This window comes from Tyto alba, unplaced genomic scaffold (genome assembly GCF_018691265.1).
Source record: "Tyto alba isolate M040663 unplaced genomic scaffold, T.alba_DEE_v4.0 Super-Scaffold_38, whole genome shotgun sequence".
Classification (NCBI taxonomy): domain Eukaryota; kingdom Metazoa; phylum Chordata; class Aves; order Strigiformes; family Tytonidae; genus Tyto; species Tyto alba.
In genome coordinates, this window is record NW_024881313.1 from 12,070,902 (window position 1) to 12,091,939 (window position 21,038).

At 36.8% G+C, this 21,038-nt stretch overlaps 1 protein-coding gene across 7 annotated transcripts in view; it reads right to left on the reverse strand.

Annotated features, from left to right (window-relative positions):
• PHF14 (PHD finger protein 14) overlaps positions 1-20,735 on the reverse strand; it is a 173,718-nt gene extending 152,983 nt beyond the window's left edge. For all 7 annotated transcript variants that reach the window (XM_032991477.2, XM_032991474.2, XM_032991475.2 and 4 more), the window contains exons 1-4: positions 20,580-20,735; positions 19,883-19,993; positions 8,755-9,401; positions 3,772-3,916 (exon numbers count right to left, since the gene is read on the reverse strand). In XM_032991477.2, coding sequence (XP_032847368.1) covers positions 3,772-3,916; positions 8,755-9,401; positions 19,883-19,993; position 20,580 — 904 coding nt within the window. In that variant the 5' untranslated portion in view covers positions 20,581-20,735. The remainder of the gene's footprint in view (positions 1-3,771; positions 3,917-8,754; positions 9,402-19,882; positions 19,994-20,579) is intronic.
• Positions 20,736-21,038: the final 303 nt, after the last annotated feature.

Consider the following 21,038-nt stretch of genomic DNA (forward strand, 5'->3'; position numbering starts at 1 on the left):
CATAGAAAAACCTCTTCCAGTCACCAGAAAGATTATGTGCTAGACAGAAAATTTCCACTTCAGCCGAGCCCAAAAGCAAAAGCCAAGGGTGTAAGACCCTCCCTGTGAAGTAAAACAGTTTCTGTAACAGTCAACAAGGAGAAAGAAAATAAGGTCTTCAGGGAAAGAACAGTCAAATCACCAATATCATCATTATGTGGGTCCCTGGGTGGGACACCAGTAGGACGTGAAAGGAGTGCCCTTCCTTCCAAGTAAGTATCTACAGTGCTATAGAACAGTAGAGAAAAAATATCAATTGAAAACACAACTTGAAATTGCGTTCAAAAACTATGAAGAAAAATCCTGCTGTACTCCAGCAGCTTTGTCTGGGCCTTTCAGAGTAACAGGCATCCTGGCTTTGAAATGCTAGGGAAAAGACAACTGCTAAGTATCAAAATCAGTTCACAGGAAATGGACATATTATCCTTCTCAATTGCAGGCACACACAGATAAACATCACTGCGTCGATTTCTATCCAATACATAAATAGGAGCCTCTTAATTCAACACTGTGCTAGAAACAGCATTTTCTGAAAAACTCGGAAGCTCAAACAATAGAACAAATTTCAGGACACAGCATGGCATCTGCAGCCAAGGCAATCTACCTACTAAAGGAAACCTGCAAAAATAAGAACAAATTCTTGGATTCCAATGTGTTTACAAAACAGACTCACTTATTATTAGAACACATTTTTCAAACTGAAAAGCAGATAGATATAAGAGCATGAAGGACTTCTTATAATACAGCCTCTGTCCATGATCTGGGCACACAGTTATGAGGTACAGATTAAAGCCACTGATATTGAACAGTAAACCTTGCCTCTGTTAACATTAAGAAAAAAAAAAAAATCTTCAAGTTTACAAGCAATGTTTATGTGATTAGACAGTAATTATTTCCTCAAATACTTCTTAATTTATTTTTGGAAATCACATGAGTTGAATGATTAAGCCAATAGGGACAAAAATTATTTGTTGCATTGCATTTTAGTTTTGACTGCAACTTTATTATACTCTCTGTCTTCATTTATTATTCCTGCATTCAAAAGTAATACAGTGAGTCAGTGACCACCGGGCAGGAGGGCAGAAATCTCCAATCTATTTGAACATATTTATATATAAGATCATTAAATCAAACTAAAGCTTCAAAAGTTCCAAATTTTTTCATAAAATGTTGATTTGTTGCAATTATTTAAACAAATTACTGAAACAAGCTCTAATATAAAATAGTACCTGCTCTTATCATTATAAAATATCAAAGTACAGAAAAAATACACCAAAATCAAATTTTTATTTCTACTTAAAAAACTATTAACGTATTTAAAAACTGATATACATATCTAGCAATGAAATACACACATAAAACATCAAATAAACTTCTAAATTGCATTTACTATTGGTTGGAAGTTCAGCTTGCTGCTGGGGAAACTTACATTTTTATCGCAGCCAGCAATTACCTTCACCTACGCAGCCTGCTTATTTTTTTCTAAAACTTCACCTAATCAAACAGAACTTTAACTGCTTTACATATACTTTTGAGTATTTATTATTAAAATAAGTTGTAAAGAGCTAAACATTCAACCATAAGTATGAAAAATTAACCAACATCCGTAGTCAATTAGCTTGTACAGACTGTAGAGCTTATGAGAACAAACCAGCAATTTAAATCTTCTGAATGAATCTAATTTACTTTGTTGCAGTAACAACAAAAGAAACATATACACATTGTACTCTTTATATCACTGGGACTATAGGGAATCTTTTCCTGTAATGTTTTAAAAAGAACAACGGCAGCAATTACTTTTAGACAGATTTGGAACTACTAAAATTCAAGTGACTTTTGAACTATGGAACTATTTTCCTGTGGAAGAAAGTCAGCTATAATCTTACCTTTTGTAGCAACAGAGGTTTACTAAACTAAAAATGAAGAAGTGATCTTTTGGGGATTTTTAAGGCACTCCTCCGGAATAAAAAACAAATTTGCCATCATTTTGTTCCAAAAAGGCAGATCATGTTTCTATCACAGTCATTCTTCACTTTAACAAGACCAACTGTACAATCATTAAATCAACCTTACAGAAGCATTTGCAGGGAGTTCCACAGCTTTAGGGTTTAGATGTATTGACTGTATGTAATGTTTGGGGAATTCTCAAATAGGCATTAATAACTATCAGCAAAAGACACTTTCATTAGATTTTTCTTCATGAGTTAATATTAGATAGTTTAAAAAGCTAAAGTTAAAAAATCTCTCAAGATTCTATAAAACTAACTTTTATTAGCTTACTGCATCTCAAATTGAACATTACTTTCCAAAAACTTCAGACACAGAGGAAGGAATTCTGCAAGCACACCAAGACACCTAAATTCAGGAACCTAACACGTTATAGTCAATGAAGACCTGACTAATGCCCTCAAAGGCACCTAGAGTGTGATTCAGCTCATCATAAATAAATTTGTCAACTAAATTGCTCTCCAAACGCCACTGACAGTACTGATTAGCTCTTCAAAGGACCGCAGCAGGAGTTCAGGAGCTAGAGTACATGTTGACATTTAACATAAGGCACCTGAACCTGAGGACAGAAACTCCATCCTCAGTTTCTTAACTGACGTTAATCAAAGAACTGTACTAGAGCTCAATGCATGAAAAATACTGTTTTGAAACAATTCTCAATCTAGTATGAGAAAGCAAAAGGGAAGTAAGGGATTAATAAAAGCACTTCCTACCTGAAAAGGCATGCTAGCCAGCTCCAAAAATTTTTAAAATGGAGTCACATAAACAAAATAAATGCCTTTTGAGCTTTTGAAGAATGAAAGTCTACCTTCTTTTAATTTCAAGGATTGAAATAGGCTATCTAATTTTCCTGAGAAACCTTAAAAATAAGTGAAGCCCTAAAAAGGTACAGGATATCAGAAATGCTGAAACAAAACAAAAAGGAAACCTGATTAATAAAGAAAAAGCAGGTTTGCCTCTCTGTGTTAGAGAGTGGACTCTGTGCCTCTATTCTACCTTCCATCTTCAAGAGAAAGAGCAACAACGGACAGTACATCCTCACCTTCTGTGTAAGGCTGTTAAAATTTTATACACTCACCTCAGAAGCATTCCAGAAGCATTTCTTTAAAATCAGACCTCCCACATTTATAATCATATATAGACTAGATTTTTGAAGGAATTAGCAAAAGAGTGATTTGAGTACGTTTTAACTGTAAAATTCCCCCATTTCAAGTTAGTGAAAATTATGAGAAAGTTCAAGGCTAGATGTTTTCAATAATAACTAAATTCATGGACAATTCCTTCCTTTCTTCCTAGCCATCTCTCTTCCTTTTTGGTACAGCAAAAATATACGTAAAAAACTCTTTCCTTTTAGAAAACTTCCTATTCTCACGGTTTTATATCCCAGTTATGTCATCAAATTTCTATACTGAAATAGGTAAGACAAACATACATTTAATATAGCATACTAAAGCCCTGAAAATACAACGTATAGCTCCAGTATCTGGAGACTGTGATTCATCATCTAGGCATCTGTAAGACCATGTCCTCTCCCATAGTTGTTTATATTTGCTTTGCTAAAGTAGAAGATGGATGTTTCACCACTAAAAAGAATCCATGTAGTACTACAAAAAATCACCTGCCAAAGTTCAAAGGCTTCAGTTTTTTTGAATAAAGCAAGTCAAAATTTCATTAAAAGCAAAGCATAGGCTTTCCTCCCACAATGACAACGAAGGGTTGCGTTACCTTCATGCACTGTTATTCCACAGTTGTCACACTGGATTATTTCATCAGCATCTTCACTGTTATCTCCAAGACAAACGCAACAAATCAAAATATGGTCCATTTTCTGGGAACTCCAATTTTGAGACTTCTCAAGGATCAATGAGTCCTAATATTGAAAAATGAAGACACATAGATTATGCTAGGAACTTCAATTTTATTTAAAACAAACAAAAGATCTGTTCTTTGCTCAATTTTTGAACAACAAACAAAAAAGATGACAAATTATTTTCACAAGACTGAAAGCCTCTTTGTTGTCAAAACATTCAAATACTTTATCCACAAATAGAAGAGCTGGGAGAAAGGATGGATACAATTTGATCTCAATATACCTACAGACCTGTTAAGATCCAAAGGCCAGAGAAGGCTCTTATTTCCTCAGACAGAAACATGTATGTCTTTAAACCATTTATGTTCTACAAAAAGGAACACACACACACACACGAAGAAACCATTTGAAAGCAAACACACTGGAAAAAAAAAAAAAAAAAAGACCAAGGCCAAAGGTGACCTTCAAATGTTCCAATATTCAGAAAAGTTGCTTCATTTTGTTAAAATTTGCACCTTCCCCGCCCCCCCAAAAAAATACGGAAACAGCTAACACAAGCCTGCCAAGTTTTCACTTACATAAAATATATAAAAAAAAAAAAAAAAAAAAAATCAACCCTGTTGTATTTTGTTGTAATGCAAATTTATGTCTCTATGTAAAACCATATGAATTATTAAAACTATAACAACTTATTTTCTTCTGATTATATACAGGAGTAAGGATTTGTGGAACAATTACACTGTTCTGTTTTGGCAACCTTCAATGCAAACTATACCACTTAAAAAGAATGTGGCTTTTAATATGGAATTTCTCTAAGGAAACACAAAGGAGTGCTTCACAAACCAAATAAAGCTGTATGTAAATTTTTTCATAAACATCATCTAGACTACTTATTATTTTCACACAGTGAGATACAGACACTGTCTCTTCTGCAAAGTTTCATGGCTTCCATATATTTTATTTGTATACTAAAAGCAAACATTGAGCTTGAACTACCTTCATTGGTGATATGAAGGCATATAGGGAAGTGTGAAATTAGGCACACCAGTAAAAAATAAACATTGCAGTATAAAGAAATAGCAATAGTTTCAGAGCAGAGGCTGACAATTCAAGTCTAAATGGCATCCATTCAAATGATCAGGGATCTGAGAATATTCCAGAACTGCTCTGTTATCCTACCAGAAAAAAAAAAAAAGTTAAGGTAGAACATGCTCTCAAACATTTTGTTCTCATTCCAATCTCCCATTTATGATATAAACCACAGCACCAATACTGTGCCTGTGTAGCCTAAGCAGATAAAAACTATCATGAATGCTACTTAAATTGGTATTCTTCCTCAAGGATCTTAAACTCTCACACTAATCTATGCAATTATTTCATGATAGCCTCTCAATCTGATACAGTGGGTCTCCACACAAAATTTTCAGTGAATCATTAAGTCTCTTTGTACTTTAGGTTAACCTGGGCAAGTATTTGGAGGGTAAGAAAGGAAAGATTTGCTTAATTTTAAAGCAAGATAAAGCGGTAAAATAACCTTACCACCTAAAGCTAGGTTCAAATAATTTACCCCAAGTAATAGAGGTGTCTTGTTAAAATGTTTTGACCTAGGAAAGGTCAAACACATACTTCTAGCAGTTAGGACAGGCTTCTGGATCTCCCATCCATTTTCTCTAAACAACATAAAGAAACATGACCTATTAAAAAAAAAAAAAAAACAACAACAAAAAAAAACACAGAACAAAATAAGCCTTCATCTAGAAGTAAAAATGAAAGATTATACAACCATTCACAGGGTCATGCTTCCTTAAAGGAAAGGCAACTTGGTGTGAGAAATACAAGAGTCCCTGCTACAGAGCTCTGACTTAAGAAGCATTTCTTTCAATATCCTCCTTTTAGAACAAACTTGCAAAGCATTTTGAGGAAAGCAAGGAACTTGCACATATTTTTTCAAAAATACTGTGGCACATCATTACTCAAAATACTCATGTTTAGCTTACCATTCACATTATAGATAGGAAAATGGCAGCAGATACTCTCTAACTTTGGAAGATTAATTGTGCAATGGTACAGGCTTCTTAGATGCATCTTGCAACTTTACAGAAATCAGCTTTTTCTGGCAGTACCTTTGATTTAAACTGTTATTTGGCTTCACTCACAGAAGTTTAAAAGAAATTTGTGATCTCTACTGTTATGGAAGCCTAAGGTCGGGTAATTAAAAAAAGAAAAAAAAAAAAAAAAAACAAAAAAGAAACTATTGCTTTAAATTAAATAAACATAATTGTACTGTAAAAGCAACACTGAAATAACACTGGCTGTTTAGCTATCAAGCAGTGAGAACATATGCAAGCATGGGCCTAAAAAAAAAGGAACAAGCAAAGATGGAAGGGCATCAAATTTGGATTTAATGTTAGGATCCCCATCCATTATAGTTTACCTTGTGTGAAGAGAACCAACAGGTCAAAGAGAACAGCAAAAAAATATAATTTTCTATGCAGACACAGAGAGGCAGTGATCTGGAACATATGCTGCTCTCCCCTGCTTAGTCCATATAAGCACCTGAAAGACCCCATCCCAGAAGCTGACCCTACTTGCCTAAAAAGCATGGGACCTTTTATGTAGAGATGGTAATTGCTGCCAACTCCTGAACAAGTCCTGTTCCCTATGCAAGTGAAACGATTTCACCTGAATCAGCTGAAATTCCCATTTCTGTGATGTTAATGAAGAAAGTGAGCATTTCAAACTATATGCCTATATATTTCTAACTTTTAAAGGAATGAAAAAAAAAAAAAATAACCACCTCACTGAGAAGAGAAGAATCCCACAAAGGTGTAGCAATTATAAAAACAGAAAAGCACCATTTATCTACTAAAGATGCTTGGCCCTAGAAAGGAAAGCTAAGTTTGTATTCTGTGCTTAATACACTAGAAAAGCACATAGTATTTCATTACAAAACAGCTTAAAATACTGTATATGCAGACCTCAAAATACTTCTGTAAAATGTAGAAAAAAAAATAAAAATCACAGAAACAAAACCCAAACAACCTACTCCCAACACACCCATCCAGCCCCCCCAAAAGTAAGTAAAAGAAAGGAAGAATGCATATTAAAGACACTACAGTGTTTTCAGTGTTAATTACCTGAACTTACTTTCATAAATTAATTACGCATTCAGACATCTGGTTTTCTAAGAACTTAGCTTCTGCAGTGTAATGAGATTTTGCTAGATTTGTCTGCTATATAGGATTTTTTACCTTTTTTTTTTACTATTTTTTACTGTTTTAAAATATTGTAGTAGTAAAGAGTATACTGTTATAATACCATTGAGTAGCAGTCTAAAAATTAGTCTACAATCCAGTCTACAGATACTCGCTGCTGTAAGACTTCTTGTTAAAGACCTATTCATAAACTGTACTTCGCTTTACATGCAGTAAAGATAAATTACCAGTTACAAAATTATAATTTGAACTTCCAATTTTGACTTTAGCTTTTGAGCGATGCCCTAAATCCAAGGCAAGAACAGAATCTGAAGGTCCATGCATATTAAGAAGCTTCACAAAAGATGCAGAGACAGCTCTGGGTTTCTGAAACAGAAGTAATTTTTAAGTCAATGGAAACTATGGACATATCCGAGAATATATCCCTAAGAATGTAGACTCACATCTCCATTCTGATATGGGAAACAAGTCTGAAAGAAAATTGCCTATCTCTATTTGAAGTTCTGATCATCAAGTATTGTTAGAACATACTCAGCTCCTAAGCCAAGGGAATACAGGTAACACCACTAGAATTACAGAGCTAGAATGAAAGAAGATGCCTATGCAAAAAGTAAAAAACAAACAAAATTATGTTGGTTTTTTTTTCCCCAATCACAATTATTACTAGTAATTAAAACAGCACAGCTCATTTGCAATTATATATATATAAAATACATAACAAAGTATCTTAAATGGAGACAACTGATTCTTCCAAATACTGTTTAGTTCCCTGTCATTTTACACATTAAAATAAAGATTAAACGGAACAGCAGAACTTTAAATAGTGTCATACCACTATCATTATCAAATGTTATTTTGACATTACAATTATTTCCTAAAAATTGAATGTAGATTTTACAGCAACTCTTTTTCCTCCGTTCAAAATTCTGCTACTGCAGGACATTAAGTCAACCACCCTGACAACCTAATATCTCAGTTTTTCCACAGGCACAACCTTCAAGGAAACTGTAATTGTGCACAGGAAAACAAAGTGGCATTATTAAACATTTATATAATGTTTACATTCTGCAATCGGAAAATATTTAATATAATTAGTTCCCCAAATGCTTTTTAGTACTGCAAGAAATTACTTAATTTGTGAGCACTGTAAGTAAGCCCGACATAAATTATGATTATCCTATTTGATTTTAAATGCAGTGTGAATATTTCTTTACTTAGAATTCCTCTATCAGTGAACTTGAGTGTTCACACTTTGATGTTTGTCACAAAGAAGGGCCAGGATAAAGACTAACCTACCATTTGGCTACTTTATATGTCATAGATGCTTTTAACTTTTAGATCATTACAGATATGCAACGTTTATGCTAAAACAGAACTAGAAGTCTCACTAATACATGCTGATTTGCATACTGGACCTCCTATTTGCTTTAGAACTAATCCAAACCCCCCCCCCCCTAAAGCCAAGAGAAGTCCTTCTATTGACTTTAGTGGCATTAGATTGGCCAAATGGTCCAAGCAAGGTTATTTAATATGCAGTGCCTATTTAGCACAATTTTGCTGCTTCACCTGTTCCTGTAAACACAGTTCCAGCCAATCAGTTTAACTTTTCAAATTAACAGAATAGATACAGGGGAGTAGTTTCCATTTGTCAACAGATATATTATAGAAAGTTGGTTGCACTACCTCATTACTCTTGCTTTGTGAAAGAGCCAGGCTATCATTTGTCAATTCCTCATCATCTGCATTATTCCTGTTAAGAACTTTACTCTTCTTCTTCTTGGATCCTCCATCACTAGCTGTGCTGCTATTATCTTCTTCATTACCTTCCTCATCATTGTCATCCTCATCACTTCCACTCCCATCATCTTCATCATCCTCATTATCTCCATCACTTCCCTCTTTTCGCAGTGAGTTTTTTCCTTTTTTTTTCTCAGCAGTAGGCCGCCAGTCATTGTCATCTTCACTATCATAGTCATCCATATCATTTAATTCTTCCATCGATACAAAATCCAGCAAAGGTCGGTTCCTGCGCAAGTTCCATTTTTTTGGTTCATTTGTTTGCTCATCAGCCACAGCATCAGGTTCAGCTGCTTTTTCTTTTTCTTTCTTCTTTTTTGGCTTTTCTTCTTCATCCTCTTGCTCTTTCTTTTCGGTTTTAATTACCTCTTTGTCGGCTGTTGGCACCTCTTCTTCAGCGGAGCTTTTGGGCTGTTCTTCTACTTTCTCTTCTGCCGGTTCCTCCTCCAAGATATTTTCTTCTGATTCAGTACAGGAACCTTCACCACTGTCCTTTGATGCATCTTCACTCCCATGACCACTTCCTTCAGAATCTGTTGAGCATATGAAAATTTAAAAAAGGTTCCGACACAAATGTACCCCCAAAAATAAAATCTGTTGAAGCAAGTTGTTAAACAAAAGAATGATGCATGTTCCTCCCTCATAAGGTACTCCACCTATTTTTTCAGCTGGTGTCCAAATACTGCTATTTCGAGTGGTATGTTGAGAATCTGTTAAACATGACTGCATTTTAAGATGGAAAAAAAAGATGGTGGAATTTATTAAATGAACATTAAATGTTCCTTTGAACTGCAGCTCATATTACCAATAAGCAGTAGCACAGAATAATTTCCATGTGAAGGCACATCTTAAAGAAAAAGCATTCCAGTTTTTAATTTCTGGAGGCGTTTTCTAATCTTCAAAATAAAATAGCTATCCAATAGTAGAGGTTTAAAATTACAAAATGAAGAGTTTACATAACATACTAACAACAGTATGGATAAACCCACACCTTCATTTTTAGTACGTTTGTTTTTTTGGGTTTGGGGGCTCTTTTAATTTCCAGTATTTATTTAACTTATTAATCCCACAAACTATGCCTCATTCAGTGTTGCAGTTGCACAACAATGCATAAATTCTAACTTTATACCACTCATATGGCATTGTTCTGTGTGTAGTCACTATTTCCATTAATTAACACAGGCCAATCTGTGCAACAGAAAAGAATAGAATAGGATTTGTATGAAAAAAAAAAACAGCATCTGTATTATAAAGTACATGTAAAGAACACTGAAAAAGATGACTTCTTAAATTTTATAAACATCATCCACCTTGACTATCTCTCATCTTATATTCACCTACTGCTTTTCATTTACAGTATTAGTTTTAATGACGAACAAGTCAGAAAATATTTTTTCAAATTAACAAGAAAATATAGTTACTTGATCCAGCACAGGGATCAATTAGGCAATGGCTACAGTTTTCAGTTTGTTCAGAGCCATCACCAAGTTCCTGATGCACTGTCACACAGATGCAAAGAAATGTGCTAATGCTTGCAAATTAAAAAAAAAAAATAATAATCCTTAACCACTTTAGTTACCACAAAAAAAAAAAAAAAAAAAAACCAAAAAACATTCAATATGACCTTACACAGATAATTTCTGTGCATTTCCATCTCTATATAAAGACAAATAAACTAGCAGTGGGGCCTGTGTGCTACACACTTCATGTGGCATTTATTTCTACCCCACTGAACAGTGTCTATGACTAGCCAGTAACTCAGTCGTTACTTCAATATAATGCTCAGTTTGGGGCTTTTCTGCATATACCTGTATGTGGAAATATTTGATGAGATTATATAATTATCAACAAAAAAAAGAAAAAATCCATCATCACTGCTACTACTGATCAGGACGCTGATGTTATCAATCGCCTTACAAGACTGTAGAAAGTAGAAGTTTCCTGCAAACATTTTAACCTTCAGCAGGTCAGAAAAAAAAAAAAAATGAGAATGCATTAAGTCAAGTTATTGCGGTCTTTTGAGAAAAGAGTAATTCAATCATTTCCCTGTGCCTACCAGCGTTAACGGTAGTAATGGAAGTACAACATAATTAACTGAAGTTCAGAAATGGTAGAACACTCTTCAGACATGCCTAAGAAAAAAAAAACAATATTAAGTAATATGCAATCTAAAAAATAATTTTTAAATTACAGTAGCTTGCTTTGGATACATATTCATGAACCTGTTAGAGCAGGCCCAGCAAAGGGCCATGAAAATGGCCAGAGGTCCAAAACACTTCCCGTATGAGGACAGGCCAAGAGAATTAAGGTTGTTCAGCCTGGAGAATAGAAGGCTCTGGGGAGACCTCATAGCAGCCTTTCGATATATAGAGGGAGCTTATAAGAAAGAGACTTTTTACCGAGGCATGTAGCAACAGGAAAAGAGGACCTTTTTTAAACTGAAAGAGGGTGGGGTTTAGATTGGACATAAGGAAGAAACTTTTTACAGTAAGTGTGGTGAGACCCTAGAACAGGTTGCAAACAACAGAGAAGTTGTAGATGCCCCATCACTGAAAATGTTCAAGGCCAGGTTGGACGGGGCTTTGAGCAACCTGGTCTAGTAGAAGGTGTCCCTGCCCGGGGCAGGGGGTTGGCACTGGATGATCTTTAAAGGTCCCTTCCAATCCAAACCATTCTATGACATTTACCAGCTCTCACAAACACTTTACAACTCTAAAGGTATGCTCCCATATTAGACATTTATATTACAGATTAAATGCCATATGCATGTTTAAAAGCAAAATGTATTTTTGTATTTCATTTCACAGATTCTGAGTGCCAATGGGCACTACTTGTCTCACTGTAAATAAAGTAGCGTGGGATTTAGCCATATTAAAATTAACTGTATTTTTAAGTTACCTTATATTATTTTCTTATGTTTTATCTCCCCATAGTAATTCCAAGACAGTAATTTGTTTGGATGCTTTAATTGTGCTGTTCCATTTCTAAATAGGCTTCAACTTAATTTTGGGGGTGGGAATCTTAGTCTGGGTATAGTTTGATCTTTAACTGCACTCTAAATTATGACAGTTTTCTACATCAATGCTACAGCACTGAGAATACTCTCTAGCTGCTTTATGCCATGCAAACAATATAAAGCAGAGAACAAATAAACATTAGTTTCATTCACTTCTTTCCTTCAAATTCTCTTTGCCTTCTGCCTGCACATTATGCTTTGTACTTTCCTTTCTGCATGCATGTACACACCAGAGATACCTACAGTAAGGGATATCCTTCTGTCTGAATGCATCCACCGTGATAGGTGCTTTTCTAGAAAGAGCTATTCTGTGATAACAGCTATTTCTGCAGGTGTTCTGCCAGATGCACTTTCAGTTAGGAAGAGGTTGTAGTATACAATTTTCTCCTTGAAAGAAATTCTTAAAGAATGGCTCTTTCAAATTGGCAACCATATCATGTCATTCCCTATGGGAGAGAAGTCAAGCTACTCTCAGTGAAAGATGGGGCCAGATACACCATCAAACAGTGAAGAATATATAGTTCCACTGAGAACAAATATGAAAGATAGCAGTCGTGAGAAAGGCATCATTCCTGTACACCTTGTATCTTTAGCTCTACTGTACACAACAGCAGGTGTCAGGCAAATCCAAAGAGGATAATTCTGAGAGGAATTCTCCAGGACAGAACATTATGCTCCAGAATTAACATACAAAAAATTGTAATAAAGATGAACAAAAGTGACTACTGATGTCCACATCAGCAGTGGAATCTTGTATAATACCTACCATGCACAAGACTTCAGGGGCAAGCTACTGAAATTTCTACAGTAGTTAAAAAAAATCCTCCCAGGGTTTTGCAAGACCATTTTACAAACAACTTTAAACATGGTTCCCCATGATTTTTTTTTTTTTTTTTTAACATTCTAAGAAAATCCATTTACAGAGGGAGTGATACACTATGTAAGTATATAAGTACGTATATGGCCACCCATTCACAGAAGACAGGCTGATTATTCAGTGCAGTATGTAGCTTAACAAGCAGCTCTGTAAAAAACAGCTTTATTACTTGTTTTTAAGTGAAGTCTGAAGGATAAGCAAATTAAAGGAAATCATGGACTTGATTTTGGGTTTGCCCCTTCCACTATCAAAGCCTAACAAACTCCAGATAGCAGAAGAACACCATCTGGAATAATTTTTGAAAGTTCTTTGGGGTTTTTTTTTGTTTGTTTTTTTTGTTGGGGTTTTTTTTTATTTGTTTGGGGTTGGTTTTTTTTTGTTTGTTTGTTTGTTTGTTTTTGGTTTTGGGTTTTTTTAGCATTGAGTCCTGTCTGGTTGAGTGTCATACCCAGGTTCTCACAGCTACATACAAAGAATACAGTCCAAGATCCTGGAACACTGAAAATGAGTGAAAAACCTGTAAAACTGAGCATGCAATACAGAAAACATCTACCACATCTGAAGTTACTCCTACTAAATAATATTATTCAATAACAACCTACAGTCATGGTGGGAGAAGTCAACCAGCCCCCAGTGTACTTCACAATACCCTCTTTTCACAGGCGGTAACAAAAAACAGGCTACACAGGTGAGGTTAATTATTTTGGAGGTTAAAGCCACTCCATCACCCTGTCTAGTGGTCCCTTAGCCGCCTCCTCCCAATCACAAAGTGGACAACAAATCTTTGACATGATGACATGAAACTACCTGGGTATCTCCGCTAAAATACCATGCTACACACCATGTATAATCCCTCACCCAGGTTGCCTGCACCAAGTGGAAAGCACCGCAAAAAGTGTTTCTTGACAACAGCCTCTGCCCACAAACTTCCTTACAGGAACAGTTCCAGAGTCACGAAAACTCCTCTGCACATTTGCTATTCCAAACATGTGTAAAAGCAGCTGTACTTCCTTTACAACTGATATAGAAATTGCAAAAAATTTTAAAGATATTTACAGACTCAAAAATACCTTAAGAAAATGCTTAAGCTAACTAGATATTAATAACTGGATGTAAAAATAAGGCAGGAAAACCTGGATATATTCCTAATATATGGAAAATATGAACTTTTAAATTGCCAAAGGCAGAACTGTGCAACTAGTAAAATCCTGATCACATTTGTCTATTAGAGTAGGGCCAGAGAGGTCCATTATACTAAGACTGATATAACTATACTGAAAGCAAGAATTGAAAAGGCTTAATACTTCACTTTCAATGTAACTTCAAAAATGATAATCTAACATCAGTTAGATATATGCCACTGGCTTTCTATTTCTATTTTGCCAAGTATGGTGATTAAACATTGGTAGACTACTAGCAATTCAACACTGGTAATGCTGGCAGTTAAAAAAATTAAACTGTCCAAAGTAATATGACTAAGAACATACAAAACAAAACCAACATAGGTCAAGATATTACTGCTCTAAGGAGAGAAATTCATTTCTCAAATCATGCTTTAAAAAAAAGCATCTAATCTGTATTAACTGCACATATAGACTGGGCAGATTAGGAAATTAAACTCATCATTGACCCACAATCACACTTGCTTCAGAAGACAAGTATTTAGTTTAATAGGAAAAAGGGTGCAAGAGGAGCATAAATGAAAGTTTAGCAAGCAGTTTCCTCACTTCTACACTAGCAGTAACTATATCACTTAGAATTTCAGTAGATGTCTATTCAAGTCATAAAAGCACTCAAAACTAAAGGTTGCCAACTTTGACTTGAGTCATTGGGAACTGCCTTATTTACAGTGTTATAACACAGATGGCATTGGCTACCCTACATCCCGGATTTGCTTGATATTTCCCAGTTTCCCTGTCTTTAACATCATCAAACTTTACCTGTTTGGAATGAAGTACTGCATACCCCATGACTTCCCTCAGCAAATTTGCAGTCCTAAATAATCCATAAAATTGGATTCCAACAGAAATCATTGAATAGTGACCTAGAATATGTATTTTTACAACACCTAGAAGTTTCACATCTTGTACAAGTGAAGTGACATCTGGGAGAAAGTTGAACATGTGTCTGAGATATGCTAAGTCTAATTATATAAGGCATGGTAACAAGTATACGCTCAAGAAGTGATTGAAACATTCCATCCTCACTGCACATGTCTAGACTCCCAGAGGTGGCCAGGCTGCAAACAGACCATCCCACCAAGCTGGAGTTAATAAAGCACAGAAGAACCTTCTCCATGTGGCAGGAAATATACAAGAGATGAACGTATGCACAGAAAAGAGGAGATGCAAGAGAAAGTAAAGTAAGAAACAATGAAAACCCTGTTCAAGACTGAGTGAACAAATAGAATGACACTGGACTGATGAGCAAGGGTTCCTTAACAGACAGAATGGAAAGATGAGGCACAAAGAGTCACAGTAGAGGGAAAACAAACAGTGTCATCCCATCACTAAATCCACCCTGCCCAGACATTGGAATGAAAGCCTAGATTTCTGCTACATTAATCCTCTGCTGTCAGTAAACACATGAAAGAACAGGAATCTCAGTGTCTCTGAATAGAGTGCAAGTTCAAAATGCTCATCAGTCACTCCAAAATGTTACTTCAAGTGGCAGACATCTGTATGGATAAAAGATCTCATGTGGGATGAAGATAACCCAAGAGAACATGATGCCTGTATTTTCCATTTTTTCAACGGGAAAAAGCTCTTGAGAACTCCACTCTGAGGGACTACACGTTACAGTTGCAAAGTCAAGCCTTGAAATGATTGTAATAATTAAGACTGTGCAATTATGTGGCAATTTACTAGTGACTAGTTATTCAATATTTTCTCTTCTTCACTGTCTACTGAAACACCCTACAACTTTTCGGCTGCACATCATTTACGTTTTTTCTCAAAAACAGATGTATTAGTTTCTTCATCAGTATTTCAGTAGTGTTTATCACTACAGCATTTTGGTGCTTCACAAACATTTCTTTATATTACAATATCCTAGAGAGGAAAGCAAGAGTGGAATCTCCATTGTGCTAAGAGAAAATGAATTACAGAAAGATAAAGATATTTGCAACTTTTTATTTCTAGATCAAGTCACAGGTTTTTCAGAATACCAAATATATGCATTTATATAGATCATCACACAATTTAAACAGAGCTCCTACTGACCTCAACGGCAATAATAGTATATAATATTTATGCAAGCCAGTCTCCATGCTCAACACCAAAAAAAAAACATTTACAAACGTGTCCAAAATTTGAGTCTACGAGACTTGTAGCAGAACTAGTGACAGAATCCAGTTCAAGGCAGCATTCAACTATGCTCTTCTTATCTACACTGAGATAGTGAGCCAGCCCTTAAATTCACACATCTTCCTTGATCAGGAACCACACTACATTTCTCTGCATCATAGCAATTTCAGTATATGAGCTGCCAAAACTGAATGACTTCACTTATGAGAGAAATGGTAAATCCTTGCTTTGGAATTCTACTGGGAATCACTCTACAACTATACACCAATTTCTGACATAAGTATATCTCCAGTTGTTCTCATTAAATGAAAACAAAACACCAACAACAAAAAAATACAGTATGCTCTTGTAAACTTAAAATCATAACTTCAAAAAACTGATCTGTATTGTGAAACACATTATTAAAAAAACAGTTGAGTATATTACAGTACCATCATTTCAAGTTACATATTTGTATGCTCTGACTCCAGAGGGTCAGTTTTTTTGACTGATCCCACATTAAGATTACATACAACATTGTTATTTAAGGAACAAATTTTTCAAGATGTTTGTAAGAAACAGAAAAATACAGTACTTTAAAATATGGTATTACTACTTTCTATTACATAGAAACAAAGAAGCCACTAAATAAATACTTTATTCAATATTATCATAAAGAAAAAGCCCACAGGCCTGAAAAATATTTACATTAAGTAAATTTACAAGAATGCAACAGTTCTAAAATCAGTTTCCCTAAAAAGATGTCAGAATGATGAGATCTTTAAAGTGAAAAAGGCAGTAACTGCCTGCTGGTGTGACCTAAATCCAAAAGAAAATAAATTAACTACACTGTAAATAAAGGCCATATCTCCTATGGATTTATTTAGGTGGAAATGAAGGTTAGGTGATTAGAAATATTTTCTGTAATAAAAAAAATTTACCACAGCATCAGGACTCTGAATAAAAAAATTCAGAAATGCCAATTCCTTCCTCAAAGTATTTAATACCAACTTCTCAAATCCTTGCTGCATCACGTATTCCCAGAAATCTGATAGAACGATGAGCATATGCAAAACCTTAAACATTCAGGGCTCATTTCTCCTAGACTTGCACAGTATCATCTACTAGCACGTATCACTCAACATCCTAAAGCTCATACATATGGATGCCACATAATCAACAGGGAGTAAACAACTTCAGAATACTTTCAATTCAGTATTTAAATAGTCCTTTAACTTTTAACTTTCAAATTTGTTTTGTGTTTTTAAACACTTACATGTGCATTTGTGAACCAAATAAACATACAATGCAGAGCCGTGGAATTACCATACTTACGGGATTTTTCCAAGTGCATGAGTAGAATTTAACATCATTTTCAATGTTGAAAGATTGTTTCTTCCTTCTGTCACATTCATTTCCCTTTGTAAGCAAACTACGCAATGAAATTCTGAATTCAGACAAATACTAAATACTGATTTACAACAGGCTAAACATGGAGAGACCTCTATGGTCATTGGAAGAAGAAAAAGAACAACAGTCCTGACTGTACTGGAAAAACACACATTAAGCTTTGAAGGCTGAGTCCAGTAAAAAAAAAAAAAAAAAAAAAGAAAAAGAAAAACTTGTTTCCTATTAGCAACAATCCAGGATTTGTCTAGTAGAGTTGCTTGTTTGTATACACACATATTCTTTACATATATATATAACTTTGAAATTATCAATGTTATTTATATATATGTGTGTATGTAAAAAAGTCCCCTTTTTATACTTCCTTCACTGAATCTAAATGAACTAGGTACAACCAAAATTAAGGCTATATTATAGAAGATTTATTTTAAATCACCACAGATGTTCTGTTTCAAATACCCTGCAACTATTCACTTAACCTGTATGACACAAGAAATGTTTTTCTTTCAACTTAAGGGGTTATATGTTTAATACTTTTCTACTCCCTAACTTCTCCAAACCCTCACAACTTTTTCCCTCACATTAAAAATATTTGAATAAAGTGTAAAACATCAAACTCTGCTGCTGTTTCAAAGTTTTCACTAAATTTTAGATTTTATTAAACAGAACACTAATTTCTACTACAAGTGACAGATATAGGTTCTGAAATTTTAAAACAACTCTATATGAGATATACAAACACAAAACAGTATTTAGAAAAACATTTTATAAGTAGAACTTGAGTTTTTCTCATATGCTTGTTTCAATATAGTGTTGCTTTTTTAAGGGCAAACCCATCCAACTTCCTCAAAATGAAACTGAGATTGAAATACACTTAAGGCTAGACACTGACGCACACCCCACTACGTGTACATAGGATACCCTAAAAGTCAAAGAGGGTATCAATTACAAATGAATACTCTGCATTTAGACATAGTTGAGTCAGGAAGCTTTATTCATTAATTTAATTAATTATTGTCAAATAATATATTGCTCTGAATTATGTGTTCATCTCCTATGGTCCATTTCCAATTCTCCTTTTCCCTTAAATCCTGCCTACTCTATTGTTCCAGAATAGGAAGATTTTCTTTGGGAACTAAAAATAATTTCCTTCCATGGCAAATTATCTTTACAAAAGGCAGTGCCCTTACTCTAAAAAAAAGAATCAAAAATTCCCCAAAACAAGATTAAAGAAGCAAATGAAGCAAGCCCCCAAAAATCTCAGCATGAAATTGGTAAGACGACATCAGTTTTACTCTCTCAAGTCACTGCAGCCTGCTTCTATCAGACCAACCAAGGGAAATATATCTAATCCTGGGGGGGAGGCGAGAAAACAAGGAGCATTAAGGCATATCTTAAAACTGGTGCTGAAAAAATGATTATTAAACATTTTTAATTTCATTAATGAGGAGCTTTCCAGATGTTAAAAACATAAGCCTTTAAATGGAGATGGGGAATATTTTTGTACAACACATTCAAATGAAAAACACAGATCAGCACCCCTCAATGCAGAAATAACAAAGTGAAGTTATTTGACAAGCTGTCATAATGCTTTCCTTACATCTTACACATCCTGCATCTCCTTGCTTATTTCTCTCAGCATATGCCCCAGAACATCCAATGTGCAGTTTATTCACAAACATGGTCCCACTCCTTCTTTCCCTTCCTTCCAAAGTACTTTTTATCCATCTTATTTTTGCACCTTGTTTACTTTCAGTTTCTGTGGATGTTCACTGCAGATGTAGGAATCTGCATATGAAGAAAAGACTGCAGAACAAAAACACTTTGAGGCAAGGACTTCCTTCTAGTATGAAATACATACACCTTTCTGCATAGCTATCTGAATGGACACTTTAAGTTTGTCTTGTAAAAAATAACAAAAACCTGAACAGATTATCTTTCTGCTTAAGGTTTTCACTCACCTACTAGAGCTAACCTTCAGAAATAAGCAAGTTCTTAAGTCCACAACAAAATATTATCCACAGTTATTTAAAACAAAATGGCTTTAGAACATTCTTATTTCAATATTAAAGGCACTATGTATTTCAAAAATTATCTCTACATTGAAGAAGTAAAAAGCAAGAAATATAGCTAAGGCAGTCGTCGCATAAGCTACTCAAATGGTTTTGCCAAAAGCTGTTTTGATAATCATGAGTTTTCTGTTGAGAAAATATTAATTGCAATTGAAGTACTGTATGGTTGCTTTGTTTAATCAGTTGTTTCTTATCTGCAGCATAAGAACTTCCAGTTATCCAATCGAGTCACTTAACTTCAAGTGGTTCCAAGTCCCAACAGTTCACTAATAGCATTCTGTCTCCCATATATTAAATGAGCAACCATAAAACAGAAATGAGATAATTCTGAACCGAGGAGATGAGGAAGCATATTTACCTGAAGCATCTCCAACTTTAAAATCACTGTCATCAGAGCTATCATAATCTAAAGCTTCCAGCAGCGAAGCTGCCAAAGGCTTCACTTGTCTCCTCTTCGAACTGCGGTCCACTGCAGGAAAAAAAAAAAACACAGTATTGTTACTAGGTGGCACGGTGAGAGTTCAACACCGCTAAAGGTATTTAAATGAGAAGGCAAGGCAGAACGGCCGCGAGCGGCGGGGGCAGCCTCCGCCACAACGCCCGAGGAGCAGCCGGCTCCGGGGTCCCGGAGCCCTTCCTTCCCACCGGCGAGGGAGGGGAGCGGCGGCAGGCACCCCGGGCAGGGCTCCCCACCGCTGCCCAGCCCGGAGCTGCCCGCCCGGCGGAGCGGCGCTGCTCCCTTCGGGCGCCGGGGGCCGGCACGGCACCGCGCCGGCAGCCCGGGCACCGGCAGGAACCCCGGCTGGGGGGCGGGGGGCCGGGGCGGGGGGCAGAGGGGGGCTGGGCGGACACTGGGGTCGCCTGAGACCCCAGGATCCAGCAGGAATTCCAGGCGCGGCGCCTCGGCAGGATCCGGCGGCACCAGCGGCGCGCAGCACGGGGAAGGGGCAGGCGGGGCGGCTGAGGGGCGGCGGGGAGCCCGTCCGGGGGGGCTCCGCGGGCACCCCGGCATCTGCCCGGGGCGGGGGCGGGAAGAGCTGCCGCGGATCACTTACTAAAGCCTGCGGAGGTGAGGCGGCGGGCGGGCAGGGGCCCTCGGGTATAGCGCCGCGGAGCCGCCGGGCCCCTTCCCCAGACAATGGGCACGGCGGCGACCCGGATGCAGACCCGCGCCCGCGCGCCCTCCCGCCCGCCCGCCCGCGGCGGCCGGTCCCGCCACTGCGCCTGCGCACCTGCCCGCCGCCGGCCCCGCGGCGCATGCGCGGTCGGAGCGGTGAAGCTGAGGAGGGGGCAGTGCCCGTTCTCCTCCCGCGGGCGAGGAGCGGGGCGCGGCGGCGGAGCGAGCGGCCCCGCCAGCGCTCGGTTCTCCGGTGGGGAGAGACACGGGTGGTCCCGGGAGTCAGGGGCACTTAACACAAAGCCACAGTACAGACCCGTTCGTTCTCAGCGGGGTGGTTGTTCAAAATCTCATGTATTGGGGAAAACCGCGCAAAATCCAGTCTGGCACCTCCTCT